The sequence below is a fragment of the Crocuta crocuta genome, unplaced genomic scaffold (assembly GCF_008692635.1).
Source record: "Crocuta crocuta isolate KB4526 unplaced genomic scaffold, BGI_CrCroc_1.0 scaffold56, whole genome shotgun sequence".
Taxonomy (NCBI): Eukaryota; Metazoa; Chordata; class Mammalia; order Carnivora; family Hyaenidae; genus Crocuta; species Crocuta crocuta.
The window spans coordinates 2,093,551-2,116,557 of NW_027531334.1; the positions used below are offsets into that span (position 1 = coordinate 2,093,551).

Here is a 23,007-nt window from a genome sequence, read left to right on the forward strand (position 1 = left end):
TTTCTTTTTTTTTTTTTTTTTTTTTTTTTTTTTTTTAGTTTTAGAGAGGGAGTGGAGTGGGAGGGGTGGAAGGAGGGGGAGCAGAGAGACGGGGAAAGAGAATCCCAAGCAGGCCTCATACTCAGCACAGAGCCCAAGGCATGAGCTTGATCCCACAACCTTAGGATCAGGACCTGAGCCAAAATCAAGAGTAGACACTCAGCTGACTGAGTCATCCAACTGCCCCAAAATGAGTAAATTTTTTTATTAAAGACTTTCAAAGTAGATAAATAGAGGCCTTTCTCAATTTTAGCCATGTTTTTAATAAAGAGAAAATGACTACCATAAGGCATTTAGTCAGATTTCTGCTTCAGTAAAGCCGCATAACAAATAGCCCTCAATAATCAGTGGCTTATTTCTTACTCACATTGTCTGTGGCCCAGTTATGGCTACATTCAGATTTCTCCAAAGCCTCTTCCTGGCTTCAGCAGTAATTCAGGCCATGCTTTCACCTGGCAGATGTCTAAGGTACAACAACTAAACCCAGTTATGTACACCAATACGAAATCTCTGCCTGGTATCATGTTCACTAACATTTCAGTGGCCAAGTAAGTCCTAGAGCCAAACTCAAGGTCATTGAGGGGAGAAAAAGGCTCCTGTTTCATTGGGAGGCACTATGAAATGACACACAAAGAGTATGGGTATATAATCCTATTATAGGGACAATAATCAACTCTGCCACACAGAGATACATAAAATCAAATAACATTAAACTTCAAATTTACCCAGTACATAGGGCAGGGCATTCTAAATTAAGTGATCAGAAGCTCAAAATAGATAAAATGTTATTTTCAGAATGCTCTTTAATAATAAGCGCAGTGATCTATACTAGTTATAACCACTCTTACTTACACATTTGGCCAGGTTAATACTGAAAAGTAAAAGTAGCATTTTTGGTTATGAAAACCAAATATAAAAAGAATCCCACAAAATTGAGTAATGCTGTGGGTTACACCTCTGTGCACGTGACTTAGGCTGTTTTTTTTTTTTGCCTCCATACCTGATCTATTCATTCCTCATTCTCTTTGTTCTCTTCCTGTCTTTCACACTTTCTTTTTACGTTCCCAGTTCCCAAAATAACCTTCCCACTGTCTTTTTCTCTGTCCCTGATTTTTGTGTCCTCAGCTTCCTTATCAGTGGTTCCAGAACTGCTGAGTATTCAAGGCCTGTGGAGGAAGCCAGGTTGTGGCGATCAGGCCTGGGGGCAAGACAATCCATCTGTGCCCCAAGCCACTGCTATTTTGCTTTGGCTTCTTCCTCGTAGTAAGATGGGAGGGCTGACTCCCTGGTCTTCTCTATGAATGAATCTGGAAATGAAATTTGAAATTTGAATTGACATTTGCTTCTTACAGTGTAGTACCAAATGATAAGTTGGTGATATCTGGTAGTTTGCTATCCAGTTGAATGCTTCTGGTTTTGTTTTATCTGGCTTTTGTATATTTGGGGAGGATTTTCAGTTATTAATATACAAAGACAAAGTAGTCAGGGAGTGGAAAGACTCACTCTTACATTCTTATCAGCTCTTCTTTTTTTGTCCTAATTTTTGACTGAATAAAACCAAAAAAGGTATAACATTTTTTTTTAATTTTTTAAAATGTTTTATTTATTTTCGAGAAAGACAGTGTGAGCAGGGAAGGAGCAGAGAGAGAGAAAGAGACACAGGATTCTCGCTCCTTCTCTGTCCCTCCACCACTCATACTGTCTCTGTCGCTCGCAAAATAAATAAACTTAAAACAAAGTTTATTATTTCTGAGAGAGAGCGAGCACAAATTGGGGAGGGCAGAGAGACACAGAAAATCCGAAGCAGCTCCAGCTCTGAGCTGTCAGCACACAGCCCCATGAGGGCTCAAACCCACCAACTGTGAGATCATGACCTAAGCTGACATTGGATGCTTAACCAACTGAGCCACCCAGGTGCCCCCAAATTAAAAATTTTTTAATTTATTAGAATATAAAAATAGGAGTTTGAGTCCAAAAGGATTATGGACTTTAAGAATATGAAAGCCCAATAAAAATAAAAATAGGAAAACAGATCTGATACCAGCATTTCCCAGACTTTTCTGTTCATAAAACCTGTTTTCTTTTCATCTAAAGAACTTCTTAAAATGAACATTCCCTGGTCCCACCTCCAGGCATTCTCAGTAGGACTGAGTTGTTGGTTGGTATATGTGTCAGGAAATCTGCATTTTAAAAAAGTAGCCCAGGGAATTCTGAGTGGTCTGAGTACCATATTTTGGGAATCACCTCTGTAGCTTATAACAAGGGTATTAGCTTCCTATTGCTGGTATAACAAATTACCACAGCCTTAATGGCTTAAAACAGCACATATTTAGTATCTTAAAATCAGACTTGCTGGGCAAATGTCAGCCTGTCAGCAGGTATGTTCCTTCTGGTGGGTCCAAGGGGGTATCTGTTTCCTTGCCTTTTTCATCTTCTAGTGGCCACTGCATTCTGTTGCTCCCAGCCCCCTCCTCAAATCACTCTTCTCTCTCGCTTTCATGTTACATGTCCTGATGCTGACCCCCACCACACCCCACCTCTCTCTGACAAGGATACTTAGAATTACATTACTTAGATACATTATATTAGGATACTTAGAATCCACATAATCCAGGATAATCTCATTTAAGATCCTTCACTTAATCACATTTTAATATCCTTCACTTAATCACATTTGCAAAATCCCTTTTACCATGTAAGGGAACATATTTCCTGGGATCAGGCTGTGGGCTGTCCCTGAGGGGCCACTATTCAGTCTATCACAACAATATAGTAGAATTTTGGAACATTAGCAGTCCTCTCCATCTCTTTCAATATGTAATAAGGGAACTGAGCCCTAGAGAGGAGAACTGACTTGCTTTAAGTTACACAGCACATTGGTTACAAAGCTAGAGTGTGGCACCCATTTTCGCCAGGAATCCTGTCCAGGTCTGGCATTCCTTTGAACTGTATAAATATCAGAGTGTGTGGACAACAACCACCAGTTGAAAGTTAAATAATAAAAAGAAGTAAAAGTCCGGTGGACAGTAAAAGGAAGGAGTTGCTGCTTTACCCATCAGAGTTGGCTTCCAGAAGGGATAGAAAAAAGAAAGGTCCAGTTAAACAGTTCCTGGCTGGTTTGTAACATTTTTTCAGAAGAGTTATTCAGTTTTTCCCTTAAACTCATATGTGCTATATGTATTTATTCCAGCAACCATTTTCAGAATTTCCATGGGACTTTCTGATAATCTTTTTTTCCTGGTTCTCTGTTTTCCCTGAAAATCAGGGAGAATAGAAGGCTTCCCTTGCCTTTTGGCCCCCAGGACAGGGTGAGTCAGAACAGGCAGCGGGGTCGAGTGCCACAGTGGCCTCCCGGATGGTTATGTTGGCCAAGAAATATGACTGTCAGGAGGTTCGCCTGGATCATCCACAGTGCTGGTTAGCTAGACAAGGCTTGGAAAAAGGTGTTATTGTCTGGACAGGATTAAGAGAGAAGGGTTTTTCCCCTCCTGCCTTTTAAAAGAACATAACAGCTACCTTTTAAAACCTATAAAACTGAGTTACATGTTTGTTTTGGTCGAATGATGCTCTGAACCTTTTAAGTTGGTCAGACATTAAATTATTCATCATGTTATTTTCCTGTCAAATGGTTTTGTGGTTTATTGATAATGTCTAAATTTCAATACTGGTGACAGCTCATACTATAAAACTAATAGAAAGTATTGGCATTTCCTCGGTTAGATGGTGGTTAAGTACATACTGGAGAGGTTTATTATGGAGTTGCTGTGTAAGCTCCAGGAGAACAAACTGAGAATCTCATCAGCTACTCACTTCAAAACGCAGTGCAAGTCAAGCACAGCTCTGGAGGTTTATTCCATTTCCCTAATAACCAGCCAGTCCCTGTGGTCCTTAGGGAGTCATCACTGAAAGGCTATACATGACATGAATCTAAAACCCCCATAAAAAAGGGTCAGTAGTCAAAGCTCTTACTTAGGACATAGTCTGAATGTCCTTAGGATTCTTCCTTCTACAACTGCCTACATGTGTTTTATAGCATTGTCTGCTACGGTGATGTGTGCTTTCTTAAATGATGAAACATATAAGGAATAATTTCCTTTTCTCACTTAAAAAACTCCCCAGGTGGCCGAAGAACATCACTCTTTGGCTCTACAGAGGAAATGCCTGCTGTCCTGGTTCCAGTGTAGCCAGGAAAGCCTGGCTAGGAAGACCGCCTGTGCTGATCGACTTTATTGCCAAATATTGCGTAGGAGAGTCCTCCAGAGCTGGCTACAGGTAAGGCTGCAGGGAAGGAAGCTTTAAATGCATGGTTCTGCCCAGTCCCATGTAAGAAAATTAGATGCAATCCAGATGTCCATAATCCTTGCTTTTTCAGGAACAGTATAGAATAGTGAGTTCAGTTCCTTGCTTTGAAATGAGTATGAAAATGTCAAATCAATTCTTAGTATAAAACATTTCTATTCACACAGTGTTCATAAGCTGTTTATAAACTATAATGTAGCATTACATCAGCTTTTGTTTTTATACTCCTTTATTGTTTGTTGTCCCATTTATGGGACTAGAATTTTACTAGAACCCTACCCTCCACCCCCAGGCTTATAACTGTTTATACACCTCTGGCTCCATTATTGTTTAATACATTGCAGAGGATATTTTCTTGGCAGCCATGTTGTCTTTTTCTCCTTCTGCCTCCAGTGTCCTTTCTCCCTTTGTTTTGTGTTTTGTTTCAGTTCTCTTTTGTACTGTTTATTTGTTCTAATTCTTTATGATATTATATGTCTCACTTCTATTCCTGTCCTCATCCCTAGCACGTGACTGATCTGGAGGAAGAAGTACGAAAATTGTGTGTACATTTTCTTCAGAAGAAGATATTCAGGGCCTGGTGTAACACGGTCAGGGAGGCCAAGACTGATTTCCAGAGCAAGCTCAAGATTGCGGAGGAACATAGTGACAGGTGAGGTTCTGATCTCTGACGAAAGTCACTCAGACTTCACAATTGCTCTGCAATATATTCTTTTCTTTTTAAGTGTATTTATTTATTTTGAGAGAGAGAACATAAGCAGGAAAGAGGCAGAGAGAAAGAGAATCCCAAGCAGGCTCCACACCGACAGCATGGAGCCCGATGTGGGACTCAGTCTGAGGAACCGTGAGATCATGACCTGAGCCTAAATCAGAGTCAGACGCTTAACTGACTGAGCCACCCAGGAGCCCCTCTTTTTCTTTTTCTTTGTTTTGTTTTGTTTTAAAGAGAGAGAAAGAGAGCAAGCAAGACAGGAGTTGGGAGGAGGCAGAGAGAGGAAGAGAAAATCTTAAGTACATTCCACGCTCAGCGCAGAGCCTGACATAGGGATTGACCTCACCACCCTAAGATCATGACCTGAGCTGAAATGAAGAGTCAGATGCTTAACCTGCTAAGCCACCAGGACGCCCCTGCTCTGCAGTATATTCTGTGCCCAGAATATGTCTGAAAGAGGAGGTGGCGGCTAGGAGAGCTGGACACTGGAAGATACCAGAGAAGGGTGGGAGTCCTAGCTCACCCACTGACTACAAGGGTGAAGGCAAGGCAGTGAACTCCTAGAACTCCAGGGTTCCAGTCTTAAAATGAGGGGGAGGATGCCTGCCCTCTCTACCTTCCATGGGCTGCCCAGAGGATAAAATGATAGGAAATCCATGAACGACACCTGAGCAAAATGTACTGTATACTTTATTAGTGATATGTTTATCCTGTAAGTTCAATTATTTTAACATTCATTGTGACATATAACACAAATATAGAAAAGTGTGCTTAAAGCAATCATACAAATACAGCCTAATGAATTACTGTGAATTGGACACCCATGTCACATCACTCGGGTCAGGAAATAGGACAGTGCTGGCCCCTAGAAATCCGCGTGGGCTCCTTCCTAATTGCAAGCTCTCCCTTCCCTCCTAAAGGTAAACTACTCTCCTCACTTCCTTGTGTTTCTTTTCCCTTTGACCTAAGGATGCAACCTTCAAGGCTATAATTTTGTGTTGCCTACTTTGGAACTTTATATGAGTAAAATCACATTGTCTGCAATATTTTTTTTTTTACAAATAGTGCAATATTTTTAAAATACAGTGAGGTCTTATTTAATCCACTGTCCTTGGGGAATAAGCTATTCTATATAAGTTTTTAATCGGTTTTCTAATTTTAGACATTTTAGATAGAAATGTTCTAAATTTCATTACATACTTCCTTTGAGAGTAAACAAATGACTTATGTTTTGGTGATCGGTTGTCATTGCTTATGAGCATAATGTGGTAGGTATAAGCCTCCAAGCTCTGACGTGGGAAGATTGTTGTGTAGGTGGAGGGACCCTTTTCTCACTATGCCTAGATTCATTTTTTGGTTCCTTTGTTTTCATTTGTATGTATGTGCCTGTGGGAGTGTCTGGTTTTTATTAAAGTGTTCCTATCTCGTTGCTGCTAGAGTGCCCACCTCCAGTGAAGCCTGCTCACCCTTATTTAATTTACAGGTTACTGAAAACTGTGGGCTGGGAAAACATTAGCAAGTTGATTCTAATTTTGTCTAAAATAAAATAAGCAATGAGGGGTATGTGGGTGGCTCAGTCGGTTAAATGTCTGACTTTGGCTCAGGTCAGGATATCGTGGTTCATGAGTTTGAGCTCAGAGCCTGGAGCCTGTTTCAGATTCTGCACCTCCCTCTCTCTCTGCCCCTCCCCCACTCACACTCTCTCTCTGAAAAATAAACTTAAAAAAATAAAATCGGGGTGCCTGGTTAGTTCTGTCAGTTGAGCGTCCGATTTCAGCTCAGGTCACGATCTCATGGTTTGTGGGGTTCAAGCCCCGCGTCAGGCTCTGTGCTGATGGCACAGAGTCTGCTCTGGATTCTGTGTCTCCCTCTCTCTCTCTCAAAAATAAATAAAAGATTAAATAAGTAAATATAAAAAAATAAATAAAATTAAATAAAATAAGCAATGAGAGAGGGTACCCAGAGGATTCACCTTTGAATAAACACTTCACTTTGAAGGTTGAAGTTTCCTCAGGGTCTATGTGACCTTGGGCAAATAATCTTTCGAAGCCTCCTCTTTCCTCGTTTGTAAAATGAGGATAACAACAGAACCAATCTTAGGGAGTTGCTGAGAAGACTAAACAGGGTACCATAGTACCTCACTTAGTGCATGCTTAGCCCCAAATAATAGCTGTGTTTTGTTCACTGTCATTATTAATGTGTTGTTATTAAAGATCTTGTTTGTCCACCTTTATTTTCTTTTTTTTGTTTGTTTTTATTTCTAGGAGAGAGAGAGAGAGAGACAGAGTGAGCAGGGGAGGGTCAGAGAGAGAGGGAGTAACAGACTGAAACAGGCTCCAGGCTCTGAGCTGGCAGTCAGCAAAGAGCCCAACGCGGGGCTCGAACCCACGAACCGCGAGATCATGACCTAAGCGAAAGTCGGATGCTTAACCGACTAAGCCACCCAGGCGCCCCTGTCCGCCTTTATTTTCTGTTTCTCAGCTGCCATGTACAGACTGAGAGACTTCTTGGGGCGGCTGCCTGATGGGGCACGGGACAGCTAGAGAGGGCTTTCTCACCCACCAGAGGGGAGAGGGCGGTGTCAGTATTTCCCTTTTCAGGCAAGGAAACCCAAGCTCCTAGCAGGTAGGTAAACTGCCCAAGGCCCACAAATTACAAATGGTGGAGCCTGGGCTCTGATTCAGGCTTTCTGACTCCAAACCATTCTTCTTGCTATATCCGTCTCCTTCCCCAGTTTTCTAATTCAGTCTCATTTGTAAACTATAACATATAGTAGTAAAATAGTGGTCCTATTCAGGGTTTGAATATTCAGTTATGAAATCAACGTGGGAATCCACGCATTCAACAAGAAACAAATTCGCAGCCAGTGTCTAGTTGATACAAAAGCGGCGCAGAAACTTCATGGCTTCGCTCTTTGCTCCATTCCCCGTGTGCCAGGCCCATTGGCCTCCTGATGTTCCTCAGAAAAATGTCACGTTTGCTTCACAGCTTTCTCACGACCTGGATCATTGTACCTCCCTGACCACCCGATTTCCTGTCCCTGACCCGATTTCAGGTCCACTGACCTGCCCTGTTTTCTTCACAGCACTCGAGACTTCCTGAAATTATATAATTTATTATTTACACATTTATTGTCTGTCTCTTCTGACAGCAGAAGTGCCACATCTGGCTCACTACTGTGTTCTCAGTGTGTGACAGTGCCCAGTACACAGGTACATAAAGGCCCAGGTACTTGGTACATAAATGAATGTATTTTCTTATAGGAATGACACTGTAATTTAATCGGGGGTCTTTTTTTTTTAACTTTTTTTTTTTAATTTATTTATTTCTGAGAGAGCGTGAGCAGGGGAGGGTCAGAGAGAGAGAGAGAGACACAGAATCTGAAACAGGCTCTAAGCTCTGAGCTGGCTGTCAGCACAGAGCCCGACGCAGGGCTTAAACCCACGAACCGTGAGATCTTGACCTGAGCTGAAGTCGGCCGCCCAACCAACTGAGCCACCCGGGCACCCCATAATAATAGGTCTTTTAAAAGGACCTTTAACTTCTACAAATTGATATTCAAAGTTCTTATTCAATGTTATATGAATGAAGGAATATGGTCTAGAAAAGCTGTGGATGAAAAAGGAGAGATATTTATTAGTGTGAGGCCTCACCTTAAAGTTGCAGTAACTGCGGCACCTAGGTGGCTCAGTCGGTTAAGTGTCCGACTTCGGCTCAGTCATGATCTCGCAGTTTGTGGGTTCGAGCCCCATATTGGTCTCTGTGCTGACAGCTCAGAGCCCGGAGTCAGCTTCGGATTCTGTGTCTCCCTCTCCCTCTGTTCTTCCCCCACTCACACTCTGTCTCTCTCTCTCTCTCAAAAATAAACATTAAAAATTTTTTTAAAAAAAAGTTGCAGTAACTCTGACCAATGATCCTAATGAGAACATGAGGTGTAATCTTATATATTTGTATCACTTCTCAAGAGATTATAATTACATATAGATTTCTAATTTTATAAATCTGGAATTTTATACTTGGTGGGGCTAAGAGATGTCAGCCAGACCAAAGTGTCTCATTATCAGTACTTCCTGTGTGGTTCTGTAGAGCTCAGCTGTACGCCTCTCCAGTCCCTCTCAGATGAACCAGTATATATTTATATGTATTTCTTATACTATAGATACTATTCTATTTGTTTTACATATGTGATGGCATTGGATAAATGACATCTCCATGATTAACCAAGTATTGTGATCATCGTTTTAATTCCAGTATAATTAACATACAGTGTTTCACATGTACAATATAGTGATTCAACAATTCTATGCATTACTCAGGGCTCATAACAATAAGCACGCTCTTAATCCCCTTCACCTATATTACCCATTCCATACCTCTCCCCACTGGCAACCACCAGTACTTTATATTTAAGAGCCTATAGGGAGGGGGCTGTTTGTCTTTTCCTTTGTTTTGTTTTCCACATGTAAGTGAAATCATGTGGTAGTTGTCTTTCTCTGACTTATTTCACTTAGCATTATGCCCTCTAGATCCATCCATGTTGTTGTAAGTGGCAAGATTTCATTATTTTTTTATGGCTGAATAATTTTTCATTGTATATATAACACATCTTCTCTATTCATCTATTGGTGGACACTTGCGTTGCTTCCATAATGTGACTATTATAAATAATGCAGCAATAAATATACAGGTGCATATAATGTCAAATTAGTGTTTTCACACTTTTGGTAAATACCCAGTAGTGGAATTACTAGATCATAAGGTAGTTCCATTTTGAATTATAGTGGGAACCTCCATACTGTTTTCCAGTGATCACACTAGTTTGCATTCCCATCAACCGTGCACAGGGGTTCCTTTTTCTCCACATCCTCACCAACACTTGTTGCTGCTTGGGTTTTTGATTTTAGCCATTCTGACAGGTGTGAGGTGATATCTCATTGTGGTTTGGATTGCATTTTCCTGATATTGAGTGATGCTGAGCATCTTTTAATGTGCCAGTTGGCCATGTGTATGTCTTCTTTGGAGAAACGTGTCTTCATGTCTTCTGTCCATTTTTAAACTGGATTGGTTTAAATTTAAATTTTAAATTGGATTGGTGTGTGTGTGTGTGTGTTGAACTGCATAAGTCTTTGTATAAATTCTTTATATATTTTGGGTACTAACCCCTTATTTGATATATCATTTGCAAATATCTTCATTCAGTAAGTTTTCTTTTTGTTTTGTTGATTCTTTTCTTTGCAGAAGCTTTTTATTTTGATGTAGTCCCACTAGTTTACTTTTGCTTTTGTTTCCCTTGCCTTAGGAGACATATCTAGAAAAATGTTGCTATGGCTGATATCCAAGAAAGTACTGCCTGTGCTCTCTTCTAGGATTTTCATGGTTTCAGTACTCACATTTAGGTCTCTAATCCATGTTGAGTTTTTGTGTATGGTGTAAGAAAGTGGTCCAGTTTCTTTCTGTTGCATAAACTGTCCAGTTTACCCAAAACGTTTGTTGAACAAACGTTTTGCCATCGTATATTCTTGCCTCCTTTGTTGACGATTAACTGCTCATATAATCATGGGTTTACTTCTGAGCTCTCTATTCTGTTCCATTGATCTGTGTGCCAGTTCCATTCTGTTTTGATTACCACAGCTTTGTAATATATTTCAAAATCTGGGATTTTGATACATCCAGTTTTGTTCTTCTTTTTCAAGATTGCTATGGCTATTCAGTCTTTTGTGGTTCTATACAAATTTTAGGATTATCTGTTCTAGTTCCGAGAAAAATCCTGTTGGTAGTTTGATAGGGATTGCATTAAATCTGTAGATTAATTGGGTAGTATGGACACTTTACCAATGTTTGTTCTCCCAATTCATAAGCATGGAATATCTTTCCATTTGTTTGTGTCATCTTCCATTTCTCTCATGCATGTTTAGTTTTCAGAGTACAGCGTTTATTCCTAGGTATTTTATTATTTTTGGTGCACTTGTAAATGGGATTATTTTCTTAATTTCTTTCTGCTACTTCATTGTTAGTGAATAGAAATGCAATAGATTTCTGTATATTGAATTTGTATCCTGTGACCTTAAATTCATTTATCAGTTCAGCTAGTTTTTTGGTGGAGTCTTAGGGTTTTCTATAGATAGTATCACATCATCTGCAAAGAGTCAAAGTTTTACTTCTTTCTTATCAATTGCGATGCTTTTTATTTCTTTTTCTTGTCTGATTGCTGTGGCTAGGACTTCCAGTATTATGTTGATTAAAAATGGTGAGAATGGACATCCTTGTCTTATTCCTGATCTTAAGGGAAAAGCTCTGTTTTTCACCATTGAGTATGATGTTAGTTGTGGGTTTTCCATATGTGGCCTTTATTACAATGAGGTATGTTCCCTCTAAACCTACTTTGTTGAGAGTTTTATCATGAATGGATGTTGTACTTTGTCAAGTGCTTTTTCTGCATCTACCAAAATGATCATATGGTTTTTATCCTTTCTCTTGTTGATATCATGTAGCACACTGATTGATTTGTATATATTGAATCACAGGAATAAATACCACTTGATTGTGTTAAAGATTTTTTTAATGTATTGTTGGATTCAGTTTGCTAGTATCTTGTTGAGGATTTTTGTATCTATGTTCATCAGAAATTGGCCTTTAGTTCTCTTTTTTGTAGTCTCTTTCTGGTCTTGGTATGTGTGTAATACTGGCCTCATAGAAGGAATTTGGAAGCTTTCCTTCCTCTACTATTTTTTGGAATAGTTTGAGAAGAATAGATATTAACTCTTCTTTAAATGTTTGGTCGAATTCACTTGTGAGACTGTCTGGTCCTAGACTTTAGTTTGTTGGGAGTTTTTGTTCAAATTTTCTATTTCTTCCTGATTCAATTTCAGGAGGTTTTATGTTTCTAGGAATTTATACATTTCTTCTACGTTGTCCAATTTGGTGGACAACCTATGTTGTCCTATAATCCTTTGTATTTCTGTGGTATTGGTTGTTATTTCTCCTCTTTCATTTCTGATTTTGAGTCCTTTTTTTTTTTATGAGTCTGGCTAAAGTTTATCAGTTTTGTTGATCTTTTCAAAGAACTATCTACTGGTTTCACTGATGTGTTCTGTTTTTGTTTTGTTTTTTAGTTTCTATTTTATTTAATTTCTGCCCTAGCCTTTCTTATTTCTTTTCTTCTGGTCTGTTTTGGGCTTTGGTCTTCTTTTCGTAGCTCCCTTAGGTGTAATGTTAGGTTGTTTGAGATTTTTCTTGCTTTCTGGGGTAGGCCTGTGTTGTATAAACTTCCCTCTTAGAACAGCTCTGACTACATCCCAAACATTTTGGACCATTCTATTTTCATTCTGATGTGCCTCCATGTATTTTTTTTATTTCCTGTTTGACTTCTTCATTGACCCTTTCACCTTTCATTGTTTAGTAGCATGTTATTTAACCTCCATGTATTTGTGGTCTTTCCAGATTTTTTCATGTGGTGGATTTCCAATTTCATGGAATGACTTTGATGTTTTTGAATTTGTTGAGATTTGGTTTGTGGCCTATCATCTGATCTGCTCTGGAGAATGTTCCATGTACACTTGAAAAGAATAAGTATTCTGCTGTATGGTATGTTCTATATATCTGTTAGATCCATCTGGTCCAATATGTCATTCCAAGCTATTGTTTCTTTGTTGATTTTCTGTTTGATCTATCCATTGATATAAGTGGGGTGTTAAGGTCCCCTACTGTTATTGTATTACTATCAATTACTTCCTTTATGTTTTCTATTAGCTGCTTTATGTATTTAGGTGTTCTCATGTTGGGTGTATAATTATTTTTAATTGTTTTACCTTGTTGGATTGTTCCCTTTATGATTAGGTAGTGTACTTCTTTGTCTTTACCATAACACATGGTAATTAAAATGGCAAAAAGTAGTGCTAAAGAGAGAGTTTTAAAACCAGCAAGAGAAAAGATGCTTTCAAGGAAAACTCCGTAAGGTTATCAGCTGATCTTTTAGCAGAAGTATTCAAAGTGCTAAAAGGAAAAAAATCTGTAACCACCAATATTCTATTCAGCAAGGCCATTGTTCAGAATAGGAGAGAGACAGAGTTTCCCAGACCAAAATAAAAGTTAAAGAAATTCACCACTAAATGAGCCATACAAGAAATGTTAAAGGGGACTCTGTGAGTGGAAAGGAAAGACCATAAGCAGGAGTAAGAAAAGCAGGAAGCACAAAAGCAGTGAAATTAAGTATATCTATAAAAATCAATCAAGACAGACACCTGGGTAGCTCAGTCCATTAAGCATCCGACTTCAGCACAGGTCATGATCTCACGGTTCGTGAGTTCAAGCCTTGCAGTAGGCTCTCTGTTATCAGCACAGAGCCTGCTTCAGAGCCTGTCTTTCTCTCTGTCTGCCCCACTGCCACTCACACTTTTTCTCAAAAATAAACATTTTTTAAAAATCAGTCAAGAGATTCACAAAATTAAAAAATGTAAAGTATGACATGATCTACCTAAACTATGGTGAGGTGGATAAAAATTTAGTGCTTTTGTTTTATTTTTATTCCCTTTAATGTTTTATTTGTTTTTGAGAGAGAGACACACACACACAAAGTGTGAGTGGGGAAGGGGTATAGAAGGAGGGAGACACAGAATCAGAAGCAGGCTCCAGGCCCTGAGCCCTCAGCACAGAGCCTAAAGTGGAGCTTGAACTCAGGAACCAGGAGATGATCTGAGCTGAAGTCAGATGCTTAATCAACTGAGCCACCCAGGGGCCCCTTATTTTTTTTTTTTTTTAATGCTTTTAGAATGGGTTCTAAACTTAAGTGACCATCAATTTAATACAGACTGCTACATGCAGAAAATGTTATATATAAACGTAACAGTAACCGCAAATCAAAAACTGGTAATAGGTATGCAAAAAATAAAGAGAAATGAATCCAAGTAGATCACTAAAGAAAGCCAGTGAATGGCACAAAAACAGACACTCCAATCAATGGAGCAGAATAGAGAACACAGAGATGGACACAAACATTTGACCAACTAATCTTTGACAAAGTGGGAAAGAACATCCAATGGAATAAAGACAGTCTCTTCAGCAAGTGTGCTGGGAAAACTGGACAGAGACATGCAGAAAAATGAATCTGGACCACTTTCCTATACCCTACACAAAAATAAACTCAAAATGGATGATAGACCTAAATTTAAGACAGGAATCCATCAAAATCTTCTAGGAGAAAGCAGGCTAAAACCTCTTTGACCTTGGCCAGAGCAACTTCTTACTCAACATGTCTCCAGAGGCAAGGGAATCAAATGCAAAAATGAACTATTGGGACTGTATCAAGATAAAAAGCTTCTGCACAGTGAAGGAAGCAATCAGCAAAACTAAACGGCAACTGACAGAATGGGAGAAGATATCTGCAAACGACATATCAGATAAAGGGTTAGTATCCAAAATCTATAAAGAACTTCCCAAATTCAACACCCAAAAAACAATCCAGTGAAGAAATGGGCAAAAGATATGAATAGACACTTCTCCAAGGAAGACATCCAGATGGCCAACTGACACATAAAAAGATGCTCAACATCACTCATCATGAGGGAAATACAAATTAAAACCACAATGAGATAACACCTCACACCTGTCAGAATGGCTAACATTAACAACTCCCGCAACAACAGATGCTGGCGAGGATGCAGAGAAAGAGGATCTGTTTTGCACTGCAGGTGGGAATTCAAACTGATGCAGCCGCTCTGGAAAACAGTATGGAGGTTCCTCAAAAAATTAAAAATAGAACTGCCCTACGACCCAGCAATTGCACTACTAGACATTTATCCAACGGATACAGGTGTGCTGTTTCAAAGGGGCACATGCAGCCCAATGTTTATAGCAGCACTATCAACAACAGCCAAAGTATGGAAAGAGCCCAAATGTCCATCGATGGATGAATGGATAAAGAAGATGTGGTATATTTATAGAACAGAGTATTATTCAGTAATCAAAAAGAATGAAATCTTGCCATTTGCAACTACGTGGATGGAACTAGAGGGTAGTTCCTAAGCAAAATTAGTCAGAGAAATACAAATATCATATGACTTCACTCTTATGAGGACTTTAAGAAACAAAACAGATGAACATAAGGGAAGGGAAGCAAAAATAATATAAGAACAGGGAGGGAGACAAAACATAAGAGACTCTTAAATATAGAGAACAAACAGAGGGTTACTAGAAGGGATGTGAGAGAGGGGATGGGCTAAATGGTTAAGGGACGTTAAGGAATCTACTCCTTAAATCATTGTTGCACTATATGCTAACTAACGTGGATGTAATTTTTAAAAATAAATTTAAAAAACAGAGATAGTGAAGAATTTGATGAACATAAAGAATGGAGAGAGAACTAAAGTCACGTGTCACATGCAGGTATCCTGTACATTTTGTTGTGTACAACCAGATTTTTGTGTCTTTTTGTTCAAAATTTTGTACTCCAAATTAACCTTTAAGATATACCAAATGATATATCAAACATAAGACATCGTTATTCAAAAATCAGTTTAAGACAGAAACTGTTACATATTCCCTTGAATCCCAAGGGAAGTTTCCCTGGACCTTTAAATGTAATGCATTTGTAACTTCATCTTTACAAAGATCATTAGTTACTGGGTAGACAGGAGTATACCTTGATTAATAAAAAAAAAAGAATAAAAAAAGGAAAGCAAGTAAACCATGAGAGGAGAGCAAGAGATGAAAGGAGCAGAGAAGAACTGCACAAACAACCATAAACAAGTAACAAAATGGCAATAAGTACATACTTATCAATAACTACTTTTAATGTAATGGACTAAAGGCTCTAATCAAAAGACATAGGATGATGGAATGGATAAAAAAGCAAGACCCATCTATATGCTGCCTTTAGGAGACTCATTTCAGACCTAAAGACACTTGCAGATTGAAAATTGAGAGGGTGGAGAAACATAATGCAAATGGAAGTGAAAAGAAAGCCAGGGTAGCAATACTTATATCAGACAAAATATAATTTATTTTTTTATTTACTTAGAGAGAGGGAGCATGGACTGGGGAGAGGCAGAGAGAGAATCCTAAGCAGGCTACATGCTGTCAGCACAGAGCCCAACACGGGGCTCAAACTCATGAACTGTGAGATCATGACCTGAGCTGCAATCAAGAGTCAGATGCTTAGCCAACTAAGCCACCCAAAATAAACTTTAAAACAAAGACTGTAACAAGTGACACAGGAGTACTTATATTTCTGATACTGCCTTAGTCCTACAGTTCTGAAGCATTTTGTAAAGATAGGCCCCTTAATAGTAATAACAGTCACAGACCTCCTACACCCCCAGAAATGCGCATATGCGGATCTCATACAATGTTACACAAGATGTCAAGGAATCTGTGGACCTCACGTTAAGAACTCTTATGTTGGTGACTCAAATCACATTTATTACACAGTACATCCACATGTCCTCTATCCAGATATATTTGCCAAACATAAATACCTAATAACACAGTGTCTGGCTCATCATTCAGAGAAAATGTAACAGAGTAGATAGATACATGCTTACATACAGACCATAAATAAGTGCCAAACCACTGATTGTGACCATGTGCTGTAGGAGGAGTTCAAAGGAAGGAAAGATTAATGCAGGCAAAGATGGTCTAGGAAGATTTCCTCAAGGGGGCAGACCATTTCCGTTAGGGGAGAACAGTAGGAGATAAAATGTACAAGTCAGAAAGTGGGAGGGGAGCCAGGAGAAAGATGTGAACAGAGGTAACAATGGGAAGACAGGGTTGAGGCCTGAGTGGCCAGACAGCCGAGGACAGGCTGTGGAGACAGAGGACTGGATGGGCGAAGGAAGAAAGCAGATGAACTAGCTGCACTGCACCAACAAAAATCACCATTATCAGAAACAGCAAGTAACCATCAGCCACAGAACTAATGGGGGCTGTGATGCCTTCTAGGGTTTCATGAGAGTCAAGAAGCCAGAATAAATCCCATCCATGCCTCTAGTTGTGAAAATATAAACTTAGCTACTCTGCATTTTTGTTTCCACAACACAACTCTATTTATAATTCCTTATACACACAGTGCTCTTCTTGCCTTTTTGCCTTTACTCAAGACATGCCCTCTTCTAGAACAGCCATTTGTCTGACAAAAACTCTGTTCATTCTCTCTCAAAAACTTCCGGTGCTCCTCACCACGAGACTGGCGAGTACCCTGTGCGTGCCTGCACCATGGTAGCGTGTGCCTGCACTGATCTGTTCAGCAGGTTAACTCCCCGTGTGGACAGAGACTATCTGGCTTACCTTCTCATTCCCTGTGCGCACGGAGCTGGGTTATCCTAAAAGGCCACTGCAGGTCTCCCTGGCTTCAACATGTGACCCTCCAGAACTGTGATTCCATATCTTGACATCAGGGTAATCTTTTCTGAACTAAAATTCAAGGCTGTTTTTGTTTGTTATTAGAGGTGACGTTACCAGTGGCCATTTTAAACTACATACAGGCACACATCAGAGACACTGTGGGTTCAGTTCCAGACCACTGTAATAAAGCAAATATCATAATAAAGTGAGTCAAATGAATTTTTTAGTTTCCCAGTACTTATAAAAGTTATGTTTACACTGTAACTATTAAATATGCAATAGAATTCTATGTCTTCAAAGACAATGTTCATACTTTACTTTAAAAATACTTTATTGCTAAAAAAAAAAAAAAGGCTGACCATCATCTGAGCTTTCAGGGAGTTGTAATCTTTTTGCTGGTAGAAGAAATTGCCTCAACATTAATGATGCTGACTGATCAGGGTGGTGGCTGCTGAAGGCTGGGGTGGCTGTAGCAATTTCTTAACAGTGAAGTTTGCTGCATCAATGGACTCTTCTTCTCCCAAACAGTTTTCTCTGTGCCACATGATACTGCTTGATAGCATTTTACCCACAGTGGACCTTTGTTTAAAACTGGGGTCCATGGCTCAGTCAGTTGAGCATCTGACTTAGGCTCAGGTCATGATCTCACAGTTTGTGGGTTCAAGCCCCGTGTCGGGCTCTGTGCTGACAGCTCAGAGCCTGGAGCCTGCTTCGGATTCTGTGTCTCCCTCTCCCTCTGCTCCTCTTCATCTCATGCTGTCTCTCTCTCTCTCTCTCTCTGTCTCTCTCTCTCAAAAATAAACATTAAAAAAATTTTAATTGGGGTCAATCCTCTCATCCCCTGCCACTGCTTTATCAACTAAGTTCCTGTCATACTCTAAGTCCTTTGTTGTGTTTCAGCAGTCTTCTTGGAATCTTTACAGGGTAGATTCCATCTCAAGAAGCCACTTTCTTTGCTCATCTGTAAGAAGTAACTCCTCATCCGTTAAAGTGCTATTCTGAGATTGTGGCCATTCAGTCCCATCTTCAGGCTCCACTTGTGATTCTAGTTCTCTTGCTGTTTCTACCCCATCTGCAGTAACTCCCTCCACTCAAGTCTTGACCTCCACAAAGTCACCCATGAGGGTTAGAGTCAACTTCTTCCAAACTCCTGCGAATGCTGATATTTTGACCTTTTCCCATGAATCACAGATGTTCTTAATGACCTCTAGAATAGTGAATCCTTTCCAGAAGGTTAATTCACTTTGCCCATATCCATCAGACGAATCACTATCTATGGCAGGTACAGCCCTAAGAAATGTTTATTTTTTAGTTTTTTATTCTAGAGAGACAGAAAGCAGCAGGGGGAGAAAGAGAATCTTAAGCAGGCTTCACACTCAGTGCAGAGCCTGATGCAGGGCTTGATCCCACAACCTTGGGATCATGACGTGAGCTGAAATCACAAGTTAGAGGCTCAACCGACTGAACCACCCAGGGGCCCCTAAAAAACGTATTTCTTAAATAATAAGACTTGAAAGTCAAAGTTACTCCTTGATCTATGGGCTGCAGAATAGATGCCGTGTTTGCAGGTATGAAAACATTAATCTCAGTGTCCATCTCCATCAGAGCCCTTGGGTGACCAAGTGCATTGTCAGAGAGTAGTCACATTTTGCAAGGAATCTTTTTTTCTGAGCAGTAGATCTCAACAGTGAATTTAAAATATTCAGCACACCACGTTGTAAACAGACGTACTGCCATCCAGGCTTTGTTGTCCCATTTACAGAGCACATGGTGGATTGAGCAGAACTCTTAAGGGCCCTATGGTTTTTAGAACGATCAGTGGGCACTGGCTTCAACTTTAAGTCACCACCTGCTTTATCCCCTAACAAGAGACTCAGCCTGTCCTTTGGAGCTCTGAAGCCAGGCACTGACTTCTCCTAAGAAAATCCTAGATGGCAGCGTCTTCCAAAATGAGACTGTTTTATCTACATTGAAAACCTGTTGTTTAGCATGGCTGAGCTGAGCTAGATCTTCCGGATAACTTGCTGCAGTTTCGACATCAGCACCTGCTGCTTCACTGTGCACTTTTATGTAACGGAGATGGTTTTCCCCTTAAACCTCAGGAATCACCTTCTGCTAGCTTCCAACTTTTCTTCTGCAGCCTCCTCACCCTTGTCAGCCTAACTAGGATTGAGTTAGGGCCTTACTGTGGCTTAAGCTTTGGCTGAAGAGAATGTCATGGCTGGTTTGATCTTCTATCCAGACTAGTCAGACTTTCTCCACATTGGCAATAAGGCTGTTTTGGTTTCTTAGTCTTCGCGTGTTCACCAGAAAAACACTTCATTTCAAAAACTTTTTCCTTTGCATTCACAACTTGGCTGTTTGGCAAAAGATGCCTAGCTTTTGGCCTCTGGGCTTTGGATGTGCCTTCCTCACATAGCTTAATCATTTCTAGCTTCTGATTTGCAGCGAGAGGCGTGCGACTCTTCCTTTCACTTGAACGCATGGAGGCCAATGGAGGGTTATTGACTGACCTCATTTCAATATTGTCATGTCTCGTGGGATAAGGAGGCTTGAGGCGAAGGAGAGCGGTGGGGCAAATGGCTGGTCAGAACATGCACATTCATCAGTTAAGTGTGCTGCCTTGTCTGGGCATGGGTCTTCGTGCCCCAGTTACAATGCTAATATCAAAGGTCACTGATCCCAGATCACCATAACAAATACTGTGATAATAAAAATGTTTGAAATGTGAGAATTACCAACATGCACGATAGAAACACGAAGTATAAGTAAATGCTATTGGAGAAGTAGGGCCGACTGACCTGCTCAGTGCAGGGTTGCTGCCATAGATCTTCAGTTTATAAAAAAGGCAGTATCTGCGAAATGCAGTAAAACAGAGTATGGCCATACGTCGGAGTGCCTGGGCCGCAGTCTGTGACTGTGGTCCTCTGCTTGCGTTTCTAGCATCTTTGCCTTGAGGGCTTTGGCGGCTGGAGCCCCCGGTCCACTGGTCCTGTCTCGGGCACAAGGTGCATGCTGTGAGCAGGTCACTCGGGACTGTCAACCACTGGGCGCTCTGCTCAAATGTCACCTCACAGAGGGTTTCCCTGACCCCTGGATGGAAAATAAAAACTTAGCAGTCACCGCATCCTATTTCGCTGCTTTATTTTCTTCATAGCACTTCTCACTGTCTGAATTCGGATCTCTGTATCTTTTATATAACATTTTATTCAAAGAATTATTCTTCTACCGATGGAAAGTCAACTTTCTCCTTAGTGTTTTAACTTTTTCTTACTTTTTATTTTTAAAGGAGGATTCTCTGGATCACATTTGAGACGTGGAAGAAATTTGCAAACTCTATGAAAGAGGAAAGGATAAAAGAAGAAAGGCGAAAGCAACTCCGCAGGAAGGTAGCTGAAATTCTCCCGGACTTCCAGATGCTCGCACCACGGTGACTGTCGTAGCAGCAGCGGACGCTGGCCCTGGTGTCCCAGGAGTCCTTGGGGGGACGGTGTGCGTGCACAGTGCGGCGTGCAGGGTGGGCGTCCGCACACACGTGCATACGCCTGCTCTGTCAAATACTTCCTGGACCAGAGGGATTACCCGCCGAATGTTCACTTCTTTCTTTGATTCCTCTTGGATTGCTAATTCACTAAAGCATTTATCACAGCAGGATTATTCAGAAGAACAGTCTAAAGCTCAACTCTTCAAATGCCTCCTACATATTTTTAGAATCATAAACTTTAAAAGGGGACAAGTGTTTGCTTGCCTGAGCCTTTGAAGGCCTTATGATATAACATGAGTGGTTGACAAATGTACCTTCAAGAGAAATTAAAGGTAGTCAGTACTTAGAAAAGGAGTCACAGGTGCTCCATTACCTAGAAGGTCAGCATCAGGAACAGACATTCTGCCAGGCCCCATCCTTCTGCCCACCCCCAGTGGGAAAGCATGTGTCAGACCGGACTCGGTGCAGCTGCGGCAAAGGGCCGACCACAGACCCTCGTTTCAGAGATTCCCTCCCTCCAGTGCATCCTCACCAGCATGAAGAGGATTCCAAGAGCCAACAGCTCCATCAGAAGCAGTCCAGATGTCTGTTAAAATGTGTGTTCGGGCTCACAACCGCGGCTTCACATAATATGCTCCGTCTGTCGCCTAGTCCTCAGCTCCGTTTGATCCGCACACGGAGATAACTTTCTCAAAAGAAGGGTTTACCTTGAAGGTGCAGAAGACTACAAAGACTGACAAAATGCTCTCCTGTGGACTGTCTGAAGTACGTGCAAGAAAAAAACACTTCATCACAAACAACAGGTTTACTGTAACAAATCCAAGTCATAGAGAAGGGCAGTCAGTAAAACCAGAAGGCCCCTTGCAGCCCCGAGCTCACTACTATTGTTTGGTAACTTGAGAATTTCAGTTGGTAAAATAAAACCATGCTGTTCAAGAAACCGCCGTCGTCTCTCACTCCCTAGGAGGAACGTGCCGTTGTGCCGCCGGCACAGTGGCCTCATCCTCGGTCTCTGGAACACGTGTAAGGATTTACTCAGAACTGACAAAACGCCCTCAGCCAAACTTGATTTCTTCTACAGACTCCCTGTCCCCACACATCCTTCCCTTTCACGTGAGTACACAGATGTCAGCTAAAAACTCATTTTAAGACCAACAAGCACTAAAGAAAACGGGACTAAAATGAACTCCTACTTCCTTAATCTCGCTCCATCCAGATCACCCTCTGCTATCCTTGCCTGTAGGACAGCACAGAACCCTGGCGGCCAGTAGCACCCAGACGCCAAATACCAACGTTAGGTCAGTTCCAAGCCTACAGACAAGGAAGGGTGAAGCGCTTAAGTCAACATGCCAAGGGCCCAAATAAATCCCATAAAGCTTAAGTTTTCTCTCAAGCTTTCCTTTATTCGTCCTTCACCTCGCGCATCAATTAGGCAGTGAGTCTTTAGCAGCCCATGTTATGACTGGGCCAGTGAGGGCTTCTTACGTACTTCAGAAACCTCCTAAAGACACACGAGAAAATTACTTTGTCAGTGACATCTGCTTCCTGAGGCACTATCCTGAAGACACGATTAGAAATGTTACCGCTAACAAAATGCCCAAACAAGCAGGACGCCTGGCCTATACTAGAAAATGTAACCAGCAGAAAAACGCCAGGTCAGGACTAGGGTAACCTAGGTCACAGGATGGGGACCCCTCGGTAGCCAAAGCAGCGGAGCAGCTCTGACACAGGCTTTTCTAACAGCAAAACAGTTCAGGAGACACACTAAGAAACGCCATTTCCCTTAAAGAAAGCACTTTATTTTCCATTTAAGCAACTTGGTCACAGTACATTATTTTACATACATGGCAGTAATTTTTTAAATCTCCATTTAAAAGGCCTTGTGTCCGAGTCTGAGGTGATAAGAGGATATGAATCCAAGTATAAAAACAGTGCAAAACGTTTAGCCCGCAGCCTCCAGAGCTGGCGTCCGGAATCCCCTCGAACGTTGCTGGGCCAGTTACATTAAACATTGAATAGTAAATATTCCTGGGTGTCCTTTAGTCTAATATCAGACTCAGAAATGTAATCAAGTGCAACGGCTCCACAGCCCTAACCACTCAAACCATCAAATGACCCAGACCATAGGTCCGCGGCA

General features: G+C 40.8%; 1 protein-coding gene across 1 annotated transcript in view; it reads left to right on the top strand.

Annotated features, from left to right (window-relative positions):
- CCDC191 (coiled-coil domain containing 191) overlaps nucleotides 1–22,503 on the top strand; it is a 91,706-nt gene extending 69,203 nt beyond the window's left edge. Inside the window, exons 15-17 of the mRNA XM_077771843.1 lie at nucleotides 4,159–4,311; nucleotides 4,845–4,990; nucleotides 20,676–22,503. Coding sequence (XP_077627969.1) covers nucleotides 4,159–4,311; nucleotides 4,845–4,990; nucleotides 20,676–20,820 — 444 coding nt within the window. The 3' untranslated portion in view covers nucleotides 20,821–22,503. The remainder of the gene's footprint in view (nucleotides 1–4,158; nucleotides 4,312–4,844; nucleotides 4,991–20,675) is intronic.
- Nucleotides 22,504–23,007: the final 504 nt, after the last annotated feature.